Raw genomic sequence first — 14,677 nt, forward strand, 5'->3', positions numbered from 1 at the left:
CTTAGCAGCCAATTAATACTCATTTGTCAGGTTTCTTGCCTTAAAACTGAGCTACAAAAGCAATTTGGGTTATAGAAAAAAATCCCATTTATCTGCTTTTTAACTGCATTCTTAAAACCATGACTGGCTAAGGATTGACAAGAGAAGTTTTTTCAGGGAGCACCAACTTTATTAAAGCAACCTTTGGACTTAGATACTAATTTCTACAGAGTGATTTCTACAGAGTCATGTACCACATACACCCTCAGGATGCTTTGGTGTTGCTCAATACAATTTCATCAACATTAACAGCAGCATTGGAGTTGTTCAGTATCCACTGCCAGGACTTGACTTTGCAAGTCTTTAAAAAATTCTCTGGTGAACCTAAGGCACATTCACAACTCATCAAGGCAGTGTTCAAAAAATTAGAGCATGAAGCAACTGAGCTTTTGCTATTTCCTTAACAGAAACAAAGTAGCTTCTCCTGTTAAGGGAAAACCACTAAAACATACTCCTAGGTGTATATTCCCCATGGATGCTTCTTTCTTCACAGGAAGAGAGAAATCAATATAAAGATGTCATCAGGACCTGGAAAAGAACAAAAAAAAACTGAATTAGAGAATAGCATCATCTCTTTTCCTAGGTCCTTCCCTCAACCCCAAAGGGGTTGCACTTCATGGAGAGTATTCCAAAAATACTCCTGGCTTCCTGCTGGGAAGCACTAAATGAGAATACAGCTGAATGAACTGCTAGTGTGAGCTTCTACAGGACAGACAGCTCAGAGTCTGCACTGCATTAACAGAGGAGACACGGTGGCAGAGGATCTGGAGTTTGTGATCCATGGCACACACAGGAGATAAAGCCACATCCCCCCCTCACTGCAAGCTCACACAATGCTGCAGCAATGAGTATTTGGGTTACTTTTCAAATCAAGGCTTTTTCTGCTGTTAAACTGCTAAAAACTCCTAGTATTTTTTTTAGGGTGCACCAAAGTTTCAAGGACAGCAAAGCTGTTCCCTGCAGAGCTTAGCCTAAAGTAGCTCAGAGAGAAGATTAGGTGATCATGCCCTGGTCAGAGCAGAGACACGGAGTCTCGGCAATACCAGTTCAGACTATACTTCGCTCATCATTGCTTCTGGGCAAATCTATTTGCCTCCAACAAGGAGCTGGCTCCCAAGCCAGGGCCTGGGAGGTTTCCTCCTCCCTAGGAGGATGAAGCCCATGGAGCAGGGGACGGAGGTGACATTCCTCCTACAGCTGAGCAGAAGCTGAAGACAGCTCACGGACTGGCATGCCAAAGTCAGCAGAGCAGTACTAGGCAAATTCAAGAGGAAAAAAGTGCCATACCTATAAATGCTGCTGCAGTCAGTGTCTCTCCAAGGCTCCAGAGGCCTGGTTGGATCCCTCCCTTCCCTCATGCCACACGTTTACACTCTCTTCCCATCTCCTTCCCTGTACCCTCCCCACCAGGTCCCTGCAGCTCTTCAGTCTCCAGTTCCTCTGCCCGTGCCCATCCTGCATCCCCCGTGCTCCCAGACCTCAGTAAACCCCACATGCCCTACACCTCGGCCGGCTTCGGGCTCCTCAACCAGCCCCCAGAGCCGCTTCCGCGTCCTCTCACCCTCCGTGTCCCCATCCCCGCACACTCCGAGCCCTCAGCTGCCCCACCGTGGTCCCGCATCCCCCAGTGCCCCATATTCCGTGTCCCCTGTCCCGTCCCCCTCACGCCGCTCCGCTCCCGCAGGCCCGGCCGCGCCGGGGCAGAGCCGCCCTCTTCGCCCCACCCATCCGCTGGCAACAACCAATCACAACGCGCGGCTCTGCCGGTGGGAGCCAATAGGATTGCGCGCTAGATGAGCTGGGGGCGGTGCGAGCGTTTCCCGCCCTGAGGGAGCCTGAGGGGGGCTGAGGGAGCGGGTGGTCCCTATTAGTGTAAAACGGGTTTTCCGTCCGTGTTTAGCGAAAAGAAATGCCAATAAATGGCTTTTGCAGAAGTTATTTCCCCCCTCAACTTCAGCAACAGTCAGTTAGTAGAACCTAGTTGCTCCAAAGAGAAGCTTTAGTGGGAGAAGGGAAACTTTGCCCTTCAATACCGATGGCATTTTGTCTTGGTATCAGAGATGCTGGTTAGGTAAACCTGTGTAGAGGTAATGGAAAGTACTTTCGAAGCCAGATTCAAAAGCCCTAAAAATGGGTATCCAAAACTGAAGACTGGCAGAAAACAAACCATATTTATCACTGCAGAATGTGGCTCTCTTGGTTTGGAAGAAGAGCCTGATATCCCCCAGATGTGATTATAAAGCACCAGCGATTTAACTGAACCTGATTACATTCATTGAATACAGCTGGAATCACCCCCCAAATAAATCTGCTTTTAGCTTATCAAACCTGTTAGCTTAAAATTTTCAATCTTCCAAATTCAGGACACTAGAGACACTTTCATTTTTTTTTCCCCTTAACATGCAAGAAAATACTATCCTCATGGTTCCTTTCAAAACCCAAAACCTCAGCATTTCATCATGCTATACCTATTGTGAACATCACTAATATTTAGTATGATCATAAATATTTTAATGTGCTTGAATTAATATTTAAATAATTATTGAATAAGATTATATTTATTACATGCTTAGGGACTTTCCCCCAGGAACCAAAACAACAGTGTGATTTTTGTGTTGTCCACAGCGTGCATTAAAAATCTGTGCTTGAATGAAAATATTTATGTAATAAAGTTTAATGTGATGATGACTGGTGGGTTGCTTCTCATTCTGCTTTTTTCATAAATGGGATATTTTCAACATTCCCTGTGCCTTGGTGTGACACCTTTGTGGTGACTCTGCTACATTTGGGAGCACTGGATGGTTTGCAAGGAGTGAAAATTCAACCTATATTACCAATTACTCAATTTTTCTAGGTGTGATGCAAGACTTGCCTTAAATTCTCCTTTAGCTTAATAAAATCAGAACAGGAATTCCACATGGAACAAAGCGGTGAATTTATTAAGAGTTCACCCACCATCCTCACACTTTGGCACACATTTTCCAATAAATGAACAAAAAAGCACACAGCTAAAATCCTTTTTTCTGACTACAGAATAGAAGGCACTTAACCCTCCCTCCCCATTCTACCATTGCTGGGAATTCCAGAAGTACCAGGAGCTGCAGGTGGTGGCAGAACCAATTTCAGCTTTGTTGAGTTTCCTTCCAACAGCCTCCTGACATGTCTCCAACACAACCAACCCTTTTACAGCTGAAGCTTTCATCATTATCAGCTGAATGGGGGCAGAGAAAGGATTTACACCATCTGGGAATTACTCAGACGGACACATCCCAAATTTCCCAGGCAAATTCCCTCCTTTTCCTCATACACTTTATGATCCTCCAAAGCTGTCCCCAAACTATTCAGTGCCTTGACAATGGCACTAGATTCTCCTCATGGCTCTCACTTGTCCATATTTCTCCATTTTTCCCCCCAACACTCAGCCTTGTTTTGGTGCTTTTCATTCCCTCACGCCCGAGAGAGAGGTTTGATCAGCTCGTAATCCATGCACTTGGTGAGGCAATCACGTGCCACATTTATGATGTGCTGCTTCTTGGGGTGATCCTCCTGCTTCCCCACGTAGGTCAGGATCTCCAGGAGCTCTGACTCCACCAGCTTCTTGGCCAGCTCTTTGTCAGAGCTGATTAAGTTGAAGGCAATGACCAGTCCTCGGTGCTGGACCTCCATGTTGTCATGCAAGCAGAGCCTCTGCAGGATTTCAAGCCACTGGGTGGTCTGCAAGGGAAAGAGAGATCATTTGTACTGATCTGAAGAATATCTCAACCAGGAACATGACTTTGGCTTCCTTCAGCAGAAGAAAGGGCAGTACTCATGTCATTTATGATTATTTAATTTTTTAACTAAGGAAACCTGACTCCAAACATTTTAACCCAATTTTTCTTGCACCTAAGTCAGAATCTTCCACAGCACTGGGACTGTGATGGTGTTGGCAGGGGTCTTAGGATGAGGGAAGAGACGAGGATCTGACTCCATGTTTCAGAAGGCTTGATTTATTATTTTATGATATGTATTATATTAAAACTATACTAAAAGAATAGAATAAAGGATTTCATCAGAAGGCTAGCTAAGAATAGAAAAAGAAGGAATGATAACAAAATCCTGTGACTGACCGAGATAATCTGAGCCAGCTGGGCTGTGATTGGCCATTAATTAGAAACAACCACATGAGACCAATCCCAGATGCACCTGTTGCATTCCACAGCAGCAGATAACCATTGTTTACATTTTGTTCCTGAGGCCTCTCAGCTTCTCAGGAGAAAAAATCCTAAAGAAAGGATTTTTCATAAAATGTGTTTGTGACACTGGGACAACATAGAATATGTTTCATATTCAATCTGCTGCATAATCTCTGTGAAAAGAATCTGACCAGAGTCTTGACACTGCTGAGATGACCAGGATAACTCCCCCACCCCAACCTTCTTGAGCTCCTCTGTTGGCTTGATTAATCATTTTATCTTAATGATCTCCAGAGTCCAACCAAGTGTGTAACAAGATAGGGTTCGGGAGTTCTCAGCCACAGTTCTTCAGACCCTCAGCCATGCAGGCTCTGGGTTCTCAGGGCCTACAGATCTGTGCAGGGGAGGGACATCCTTTGGGATCTCTAAAGCTCAGTAGGTTATCAGTCAAGCTCTTCTCATTTCCATGTGGAACAAGGTTTGGGTTTCAGGTTATTTATCAAAGCATGCACACCCAGGTCCCAGCTTCTCTAGGTTCCTCAGTATTGAACTAGTAAACTGCATATTCCTTTGGAGAGACTTCTTCACATCTGCAGGGTACATCCCACACACTGCCCACAGCCAGAGTTATGGCCTCACCACTTGAGTCATCTTCGAGCAGAGTTTCTTTTGTGCTGCAGTCAGCATGGCCAGGGCTCCTGCTGCTGCAACCTGAACCTTCTCATCATCCTCACCACACAGCAACACCACCAACTTCAGCCGGTCATTGCCATCAGCCACAAACCGCTCCTGAACCTAAAAACCCCAGAGATACCCAGAGGTAGCACAGTTAGGGACAGCTCCTCACAGGGCCAGGGGCACGCAGTCAGCTTGGACATGCCCGGGGGGATTTTACCTCCTTGTTGACCACCAAGTTGCACATGCACTCAGTGGCTGCCTGTCGAAGTTGGTCGTGGTTCTCAAACATGTAGTTTTCGATATCTGGCAGGGCCTTCTCTTTGATTATCTTCAACCTGTGGCAAAGAGCAGTAAAAACCCCACATTACAGGTCAAGAAGTAACCAACTTATCAAATATTAACTGCAGGGAAGGCCTTGAAACAAATCAGTGTCTGGAGCTCATGATGTGGTTCATTCCCTTCTAATGCAGATGAAGTTCATGTCTTTGCTGTTTCTAGAGGAAAATAAACCACTCTCTTTTCCTATCTCATCAATCTTTTAGCCGTGAGACCTTTGTAACTCTGCCAAAGGTAGCTCAAACTGACCAGTCTTCATAGTCCTACAAGTAACTGACATTCACTCCTGAGGAAGAAGGAAGGTTAAAAAGCAGTAAAGCTCACCTAAGTTTATCACTTCTTCCTGAAAAGTTTGTGAGACCTAACAGAGCCTCGTAGTTCTGGAGGCCATCTCTCTCTGTGTTCAGCAGGCTGACGAGGGGCCTCACCACCTCGTACACCTGGAAGAGAAGGCCTGCATTAGCAATTTTCATTTTGCTAAAGGAACTATCAATGCTTTTGATTTTATTATTTTTAAGCTTACCCTCTCTCCAGGGAATGCAATGTCTGGATTGGAGATAGCAGCAATTTTTGCCAGAGCATGAGAAGCCTTTATCTTGCCAACATCTGTGCCTTCCACAGCCAGAGGTATCAGGGCCTGGAGACACACAGGAAAAACCATTCAGTGTTCTAAGAAGATTTACAAGACTGCCTTAACAGAGTAAACCAAGTTAAAAATATCCCGTAGCCCTCTGTGATGTCATGCTTTTGCTCTCAAATAGGCACCACAGGCTCACACCGTCACTCCAAGAGCATCACTTCTTTGGAGCCTTGCAGAGATGGGACTGCAGTGTCAGTATGGCCCTGGGGGGGACAACTTGTGCTCTTCTGTCACTGTCCCTCACCGGAGACACACCCCAGGCTCCCTGCAGACATTAACAGCACATCAGGAACTGTGAACGTGAAAGTAATCACCTTCCCACCACCTTGAGCAACAATGGTCCCGCGGTCCTTGGGGTCTTCACACAAGGCAAGGAACACCCTGCAGGGGCACAGAACACTCAGTGAGACAGCCATGGGGGACAGCAGCAGCCAACAGACCTCATGGAACGGGGCTGAGGTTTTGCAGGAGTGCCAGAGACACCAGGTAAATTCCAGGTGCTTAAACCTCAAACAGCACTCTATGAGGAAGCAACAAATGGCAGAGGAAGAAGTTTCCAGGTCTGTGAAATGAACTATATTCCAGCCAGACCAATACAGAGGACTCAAAAATGCATTTCAGCAAAGCAGCTTGAAGGTCAGAACATGTATTTTTATGACACCTCTGAACAAAAACTTTGTCTTTAAATCCTTGCTTCCCACACTCCCCCAAAGGCAGAATGGCCCACCCCAGGTGTCCATCCCCAAGGCACAGGGGCTGCCCAGCACTCCCAGCTCCCAGGACTGCAGTGAAGGCACCTGGCAATGAGCTCCTTGCTCTGGTCAGTCAAAATGGCACTGTCAGCCTTCACCATGCAGGCCAAGGCAGAGACAACCCCAGCCTTCAGCAACCGCTTCACCCGCTTCACCACAAAATCCTTCTTGTCCTGAGGAGGAAACATTGGGAAAGGATTAGCCCTTAGCAGCTGCCATTCTGCCATCCAGCCACCCAACAGCCTGGTTGGAGAGCAAACAACTTCAGCCTGGAGGCAGGAGAACTGAAGTCTGTGACAATGGATACACCAAATAAAGTCTTTCTGAACAGCATCTCCAGCTGGACACAACCCACCTTTGGATGCTCCTCAGGCACGTGCTGCTTGGAGAATTTAGCCAGCTGCACCAGCTCTGGGACCAGCTCCTTGGTATCGTAGCTGTTGGTGCAGTTCACCAGTGCAGAAGCCACAGAATACAAGATTGTTTTGTCACTTGCCTGCAGAGGAAAATAAAGCTTGTGTGAGGGTGAGAAGGGCACAGCAGGGAAACAGGTCCCTTTGGACTGCCAGGATGGTGTTTTCACTAGTGGAAATGTTCTTAGCTTTATACCCAGCTTCATAGCCCATGAAAGTTTTCATGGTCAAACAAGGTGTTGGACATCATCAGGTGCTGTCAACACCTTGGTGCCTTTGGTTTCCAGGCAGTTGCTGACAGTGAAGGTAGGAGCAACCTCCCTCAGCCCAGGGAAAAGAGGAGGATGGTGGCAGTCCTGAGATGTCTCTGGGGCACAGGCAAAACTGAAGTTCTGCTGAACCAGAGGTGAGGGGTCGGGGTCACAGCTCCTTCTGACCGGGGCACAGTGCAGGGCTGGCGAGCTGGGAGAACTTGATGCTACCAGAAGAATGAGGGAAAAAGGAAAGGAGATGGACCTTGGCTAATTCAAACATAGCTTTCAGGGCTGGCTCATCTTCAACGAAGTCATCTTTCACATCTGCATCGAGGGTGAGGTAGGAGAGCCCTTCCACAGCCCATTTCCTGGTGCGGGCATCGATGCTGGTGTTGCACAACCACCTGGAAGAGAGAAAAACACTCACATCTCTATCTTGGGAGCCAGAACTAACTCATCTGGAAAAAGAGGGAGTAAAAACAGATATTGAGGCTGATTCAAGCCCAAATATGTCCTCAGGTTCTGCTGCAGCTCCTCGGACTGGGGATGCTTCCCCTTGAGACATGACCTTCCTCCCCATGGCCCAACTTGCGGGATGTAAATGCTGCAGGGAATGACAGACCAGGACAGCTACTCAGCACTGCTTTGCCTTTTCCATTCCATGAAACACGAGATGCCTGCAGGAATGACCACCCATTCAGTCACTTCCTGACTAGATCCCACCTCCTTGGTTACTCCACCTGGCAAATTCACCTTCAGAGGGGACTTGTGCATATTCAAAGTAAGCATTAATCAGGCTGTGCCACTCTGGCAAAGAGGGAGACAGCAGACCTGGTGCAGTGAGGGAGGCAGAAGGCTCCTCTGGGTATTGAGGCAGGAGGAGCACATGGCTGCTTCAGGCACAGAGGAGCTCTATGTCCTGGTGCAATGGCTCTGGGGGCACTGTCAGCTGGCAGGCAGCACAGGAAATGTAGCCAATGTGTGGGCAGGATCTCGTGGGAGAGGAAGATATTGTGCTTTGCAAAGATTGGAATAACTGAAGGAAAAAGTGAAGTCACTCACTTTCGGCACTGCTTGGCTAACTTCTCAGTGGAGCCCTCAGCAAACTGCCGCAGGCCATAGTCCGTGCCTCCTGCTGAGCCCAGCTTGCAGAGACCCTGAGGAGGACAAAAAGGATGTACCAGTGAGAAGGGCTCATTAATCCTCTTGTGTTGCTGCCCCAAAACAGCCCAAGCCCATCTCTCATCCCCAGAACCTCCCTCCTCTCCCAAGTCTGGGATTAAGCTGCCGAGTGTGGCAGGCAGTAGAGGCGGGGCTGCATCCTTACCACCAGAGCTCGGATTTTGATCTTCTCATTCTTGGTCTTCTTGTAGATCTCCTTCAGGAGTGTCACCCCGTTGGTGATGATGAAGGTGGCTCGGCTCAGCTTGGTGGAAGCATGGATGAGAGCTTCCACAGCCACCAGCTGGTCAATCTCCCTCTCAGACCCACACAGGGCAACCATCATCTCCATCACTCCCTTCATGCCAAGCAGCTTGTTGCCCAAGTCAAAGGGACCTTGCAGAACACCAGACACAATCTGGACAGCATGGAGTGTCTTATCCATGTCTTGTGGGTCAATTTTGCTCCTGCATGGGATAGAGGGAGCAGGGTATAGAACAGTAGCGGGGAGGGGATGCTCTCCCTCAGCCATGCTGCTGAATCACATTGGATATTCGCGACTGCAAATTCCTGTGAAGCTGTGATCCAGCAGGATCTCAAGCAAGTCATAGTCTTCCAGAACCCCAGCAGACTTCAACTGCCTGGTCTCACCCTCAAGAAACCCTGCTCCTGCCCTCTGGGCCAGCTCACCCCAACTCACTTGATGTACTCCTCGCAGATCAGCCGGTAGTTGTCCCGCTCTGGGTCGCAGCGCAGGTCATCGTAGAGCTTATTCAGGAGGACAGAGGCAGTCAGCTGGGTGTTCTCTGTCAGTGGCAGGCAGTCAGGCATCTCAGGAATCTGGCCCACCACTTTCAGTATCTTTTTTAAGCCTGGAAATGATAGAGTGATATGGTTGTCAGAGGGGAGAGGGTCTGTGCAAAATTCAAGATACCATTTGTTACTTTCTTGCTGTGGAATAGCCAGTTTGGATGGTTTTCAATTATTTTGCAGCCTAATCACATAAGTCTTAAGCAAAAAAGACACTCAGATATTTACTGGGGAGGAGCTTCTGCTGGTGAGATTACAGGTTTGCAGCATCAGGCTTTTTTCCAGTTCTCAGAGTGAGATAAGCAGAACAGCATTAGGCCCCTGGCTGGATCTGTTATTTTTGTCAGGAGACATTAAACCTACTGACCTCCAAGGCTGGAGGCTCTGGCTGAGGAAAACCCAGCCACTTTCAAGTGATTCTGGATGACTTAACTCTCTTTTTGCTGAATTATTATTAAATATCTTCCATCAAAATGGTAACACACACATGCATTGGAATTACTATAAAAACACACAGCACACATTTTCCTCACCCTCATCCAGCTTTACAATTGATCAATTTATGGGTCCATCAAGCTCAGCAGGTGCTTATCTCATCCTGTCTAAAGCAGACAATTTATCTAAGCCAAATCCTCCTAACATTAGCAAACACATTGGAGAAACTAACCAGAGGTATTAGGCAGTCCTTCAGAAACTCAAAATTCTTGTTCTCGTACATAGTTGATTTTCTCTTAGTACTGTTCCTTGCTAATAAGTCTAACTTTGCTCCAGGCTTGCATGCACCAAAAAAAGTCAGATAGGATTTATTTTATAGGAAGGAACTGGTATTTTATGCCAGCTCTACAGGTATTCAGGCAAGAACACACAGCTCCTCATCTCCCAAATCAGAACAGGATGGGGACAAGGACTCACCGTTGTCGATGACAAAGATGCTCCTGCTGTTGTCATGGTCTTTCAGGTCCTTCCTTGGTATGTTCTTGTTGAGGAGGTTGAGGGCTCGATCTCGCCCTTGCCCAGACACTTTCTTACTGACCAGCATATCCAGCAAACGCATCGTGATCATCCTCAAATCCTTCTTGGTGTCTACACAGAAGCAAAGCAGTAGCAGCCAGTTACAAGAAGTTACCTCTGCAAGCAGGTGAGCTCAGTCAAAACCATTCAAAGCCATTGTGTGGCTGGAACAGAAGTATTTAAGCTGCCCATGAGGATGAGAGCTGTGTGCAGGTTGCCCTCCTGTACAGCTGAAGGGTAAAGTCCCCACTTCAGCAAGGAACAAGGAATGAGGTGGAATCCCAGGAGCAGAGCCCTCCCTGCTGGGCCCAGAGGGAATGAAGAGCAGGTGATGTGCTGTTACCTAGCACTAGAGCCTCCTCCTTGCCGTGGTGCTCCTCCTTCCCCTGGCCCAGCAGGCAGTCGGTGATGGTCTGCAGGAGGTTGCAGACAGCCAGGGAAATTTCTTCATTGTCCACTGACATCCACATGCAAATGCTGTCGATGCCCAGGTAATGGAGAATGGCAGTGGCCTGGCCCCAGGAAGGAGAGAGCAGGACAGTGTTAGCAAAGGCCTTTCCTCCCTGTATCCTCTAGGCTCAGCTGGGACAAAGAAATTATTTTCCTCAGGGAATCCTGACTCAGTACAAGTCAGAGTTTTAATCTTCTCCCACTGCTCACAAACAACACAAACTATTTCAATTTCCCCTTCCCCAGATGCAAAAGGCAATAGCAGTGAAGGCCCAAGCACCCTGTCCTTACCCGAGCCTTATGTCCTGTGCACATTCCTGAAAGTGTCCTCACGGCTGCCAGGATCAGCTCAGGATTTTTGGTTTCTATCAGCTGCAGCAGCAAGTTGACCCCATTATTCTGGAAAATCCTCTCAGCACCTGCTTCCTCCCGCCCCAGGACTATGAGGTTGTTTGCAGCCTAGGTGGGAGGCAGAAGAACCAGGGGTCAGTGGCACAGCCCAGCCTCCAGAACCATCTCTGGGCAGCTCTGGGAGATCCTGGTGGGAGCCATCTCCTGACAGATGCAGAAGATCAGCTCAGACCCCACCAGAGAGTTGATCCAGGTGCATTCAGGGATCAGCTCTGCTCTGCCCAAGAAGAGTGGGTCACTGCTTGGAAGGAACATCTGGAGGGTGGCAGGACCTCAGCTGACCCCCCCCCCCCCCCCCCTTCGGTATTTTGGGAGGTTGGGCCACCTTCCCTTGGCACAGGGGTGATTTTCCCTCTCTCTGAGTGCAGTTCACCTTCCAGCTCCCTCTCTCATCCTCCATCCAGGGGAGGTGGGGAAGGGAATGCAGGGCTCTGCTCCCTGGAGCAGCCTCAGACATCAAACAGCCATTTTGCCAAGTCCAGGGCAGTTCTCACCTTTTCTCGCTTTTCTTTGTCACTGTTCTCATCCAGCAGGATCTCAAACATCTTCTGCACCCTCGAGTCTGTGGAGAACTGAATGCGCAGCTGTGCCAAGAGGGAGAGCACAGGGCATCAGAAGGAGAAAATTGAGGAGCAGGTTTCCTTTTTCACTTCAAAAATACTCCCTCCCCTCACACCACAGGCAAAGATTTAATGCTCAATTTAATGCACAATTTAAGCTGAATAACAGGAGATAGAATTTCTCAGCAATCAGCATCCATTACCAATCTCATGGGCACAGGCAGAGCCAATCCCAAACCTTGATTTCTGAGACTTCTTAGGAGGTAGTGGTGCAAGGATTTCTTCACAGCACCCCTGTAAAGGTAACTGTGGCAACGTGGCAACAGCCAGACCCAGCCCAAAGCTTGTCCAGACCCTTGCCAAGACCTTTCCAAGAGACTCAGGACCAGGCCAGCCTCTGGAGGGAGCTGCCACACTTTTTAATTTAACCATTCAACCCAACCCTCAGATTTACACACATCAAGTATGAACTTCCAGTCAATGGAGCCTATTTATCCCCCTATATTGCCACAAATTTCCAGTATGACCAACAATCCATTGATGCAACCCAGAGCAAGGATTTCCCACCCCTGGTCTGTGAATCCAGCACTGTTCCCCTGGCATTTACCTTCTCCTGGATGTTGGCCCCCAGTCTCCTGAGGGTCTCCTGGAAGTTTTTGTTGCGGGGTTCGAGGGTGGCACATTTCTGAGCATCTTTGAATGCTTGGTCTAACTTGCCCAGTTTCTCCAGGGCTTGGCTGCGACGGTACAAGGCTTTGATGTCCGAAGCATTGATGTCAATAGCTGGGAAAGGGATCCAAAACACCAGGCATCAGAGCTTGCTGCTTGCAAGTGGCCTGTGCAAACTGTGATTTCCTTTGTTGTTAGCATCAAACAGTGCCTGATTAGCACTGTTTGGACCAGCACACCGAATTGGAACATCACTTGAACTTCCAGGAATTCCCTTGTGGCCTCAGCACTTGGGTGTTAGTGGACATCAAGGAATAAGGCCACAGTGTCTCAAAAGCAGATGTGAGAGCAGGCTGAGCAAGTGTATCCAGCTCTCCTCATAACAGCCCCCTCCTTACCTCTAGATGCATCCGAGGCTGCCTTGGCATATTCCTCCTGTTAAACCAGGAAGGAGAGATTTGTTAGCCATGGAATAGCAGGGCATGTCCCCAGTGCTGATGGACATTGAGATCTCTCTGTTCCCATTTCCCAGGGGGACACCCCAGTGAAGCTCCAGCACGAGCCCAGAACATTTCATTTCAGACCAGCTGGAAAAACCCTATTCAAAAAATGGACAAACCACCCAGTCCACAGCCAGTGGGTGCCCTTGGCTGCCCTCCTGCTCTTCTCCCCTTGAGCAGTGCCCAGGTGAGGGGAGCTGTTCTCACCTTTTTGAGGAAACAGGCTGCCCTGTTCCTGTACAGCACCGCCTGCAGCGCCTTGTCCTTGTTGAGCTTTATGGCTTGAGTGTAGCTTTGAAGGGCTTTCTCGTAGTCACTGGCCTGAAAATACTTATTGCCCTCCTCTTTCAGCTGAATGGGATCCTCCATCTGGAGAGCTTGAAGGAAAAACATCAATTTGTGTCCCATTTTCAACTGCCTGGGTCGCCTGCCTACTCCCCCAAGCTGAGTTCCACCATGAGACTGACATGTAATTAACACACATTAATAAAAGCAGCTTACCAGGACGAAGAGTTTTGAAAATGAAGACCTAAATTGCTCTTCAAGGCTGTGACTTCTCAGAAGCTTTTCCCACAAACGTAGATCCTTAGGAATCAATTAAAAAAAAAAAAAAAGAGAAAAGAAAACAACAAAAAAGGAATTAAATCTGCCAGCACTACAGAGTCCGTGTGGCTCAGGAAAGAACTCACTTCCCACTCCAAGTTTGGGCAGGACCTGGCAGCTCCTGCTGCCTGTCAGTGTCACCTGTCACCACAGCCTGTCCCCTCCTTGTCCCCTCGTGCTTTATACGCCTGGGGAGGGCTGGGAGCCAGGGCCAGCTCGGGGGGCACCTGGCTGCAGGCAGGCAGCTCCCCTCTGCAGCAGGAGGGAATCCTCTCCCACCTGCCAGGGCAAATCCCAGCTCCCCTCTGCCTGCAGAGCTGCAAAGGGTGTGGGGAGCAGGAAGGGGGAGGTTCATGCCAAAAAAGCCCACGGCTGGGATGGCTGACCCCTGTCACAGTGCTCAGACCCTTTTCCCTTTCTATTTAGGGAAGCATGAGACAGCTGAGCCTCGGGGACGAGTGGCCCCAGGCCAGCAGCTGCAGCAGTGCCCAGCACCTTCCAGAACTCCCTGGGATGGAAAGCTGACTGACACCCAGCGCTGCCTCCTCCTCCTTGCAGGGCATTTGGGAGCCCATCCCACTGAAATCCCCCCCCCCAGTCTGGTGCTGCCACCCACCCCACACGTGGTCATTCAGCAACACACTGACAGGGGCTGACTGGAACATACTGGAACTGCTGTGATGAGTGGCTCAATTTGAGTGGCACCAGGAGACAGAGCAGCACTGAGCTCCAAGAGAACCGAGCCTTTCAACCCAGCAGTCTCAATCAGGAATTCTGCTTTTTGATTTATCTCCCCCCAAACACAGGCCCTGCCTTCCCCAGTGTACCTACCAGCATCCCAGCTATAAAGCAAAGCAGGGACTGGCAGGATGGGGAAATGACTGAGGAGAGCATGAGCTGACCAAAACACTGCCAGGAGCAAAAATATCATTGTCTTTAATTGTGTGATCTGTGTTGTGGCTTGTGGCTCTTACACAGCAAGAATTAGCACAGAACTTCCCCGTTCTGTGGGCTCCTGTTTTATTCACTCACCACCAGCAGCACTGCCTGGTCCTGGTGTCCAGGCAGGAGGTAATTCCATTTCCATTTATAAATCCCTTCACAGCAAATCATCAACACCACAGCTGCAGGCATCTCCATCCAGAGCACCTTCCACATCTATACCTGTTGGAGAATATGTCCAAGGTACAAGGACAACAGCTGTGGAAAGTGCAA

At 48.7% G+C, this 14,677-nt stretch overlaps 1 protein-coding gene and 1 non-coding gene across 2 annotated transcripts; both read right to left on the bottom strand.

The window, feature by feature from the left end:
• Positions 1–1,016: 1,016 nt before the first annotated feature.
• LOC136565274 (Z30 small nucleolar RNA) lies at positions 1,017–1,114 on the bottom strand. The gene has a single exon (XR_010784834.1). It is a non-coding gene; the product is annotated as a Z30 small nucleolar RNA (small nucleolar RNA).
• Positions 1,115–2,957: 1,843 nt separating this feature from the next.
• UNC45B (unc-45 myosin chaperone B) lies at positions 2,958–13,228 on the bottom strand. The gene is made up of 19 exons (XM_066563477.1): positions 13,067–13,228; positions 12,758–12,794; positions 12,298–12,473; positions 11,625–11,714; positions 11,011–11,178; positions 10,613–10,781; positions 10,171–10,341; positions 9,149–9,320; positions 8,615–8,915; positions 8,350–8,444; positions 7,550–7,691; positions 6,976–7,116; positions 6,666–6,793; positions 6,183–6,249; positions 5,752–5,865; positions 5,553–5,668; positions 5,110–5,227; positions 4,854–5,009; positions 2,958–3,753 (listed from the first exon to the last, which is right to left on the bottom strand). Exons 1-19 carry the CDS (start codon positions 13,226–13,228, stop codon positions 3,487–3,489), a joined length of 2,790 nt encoding a protein of 929 aa, XP_066419574.1. The 3' UTR covers positions 2,958–3,486.
• Between the last annotated feature and the right edge of the window lie 1,449 nt (positions 13,229–14,677).

The sequence above is a fragment of the Molothrus aeneus genome, chromosome 20, assembly GCF_037042795.1.
Source record: "Molothrus aeneus isolate 106 chromosome 20, BPBGC_Maene_1.0, whole genome shotgun sequence".
Lineage (NCBI taxonomy): Eukaryota > Metazoa > Chordata > Aves > Passeriformes > Icteridae > Molothrus > Molothrus aeneus.

Bases quoted from the DNA above. Each gene is read 5' to 3' on its own strand.
- UNC45B (XM_066563477.1), bottom strand. From the start codon at position 13,228: ATGGAGGATCCCATTCAGCTGAAAGAGGAGGGCAATAAGTATTTTCAG. The intron at 10,342-10,612 runs GTAACAGCACAT...GCTTCTGTGTAG, and splicing joins GGAGGAGGCTCTAGTGCTAG to ACACCAAGAAGGATTTGAGG. The intron at 7,692-8,349 runs GTGAGTGACTTC...TCTCTCTTCCAG, and splicing joins TTAGCCAAGCAGTGCCGAAA to GTGGTTGTGCAACACCAGCA.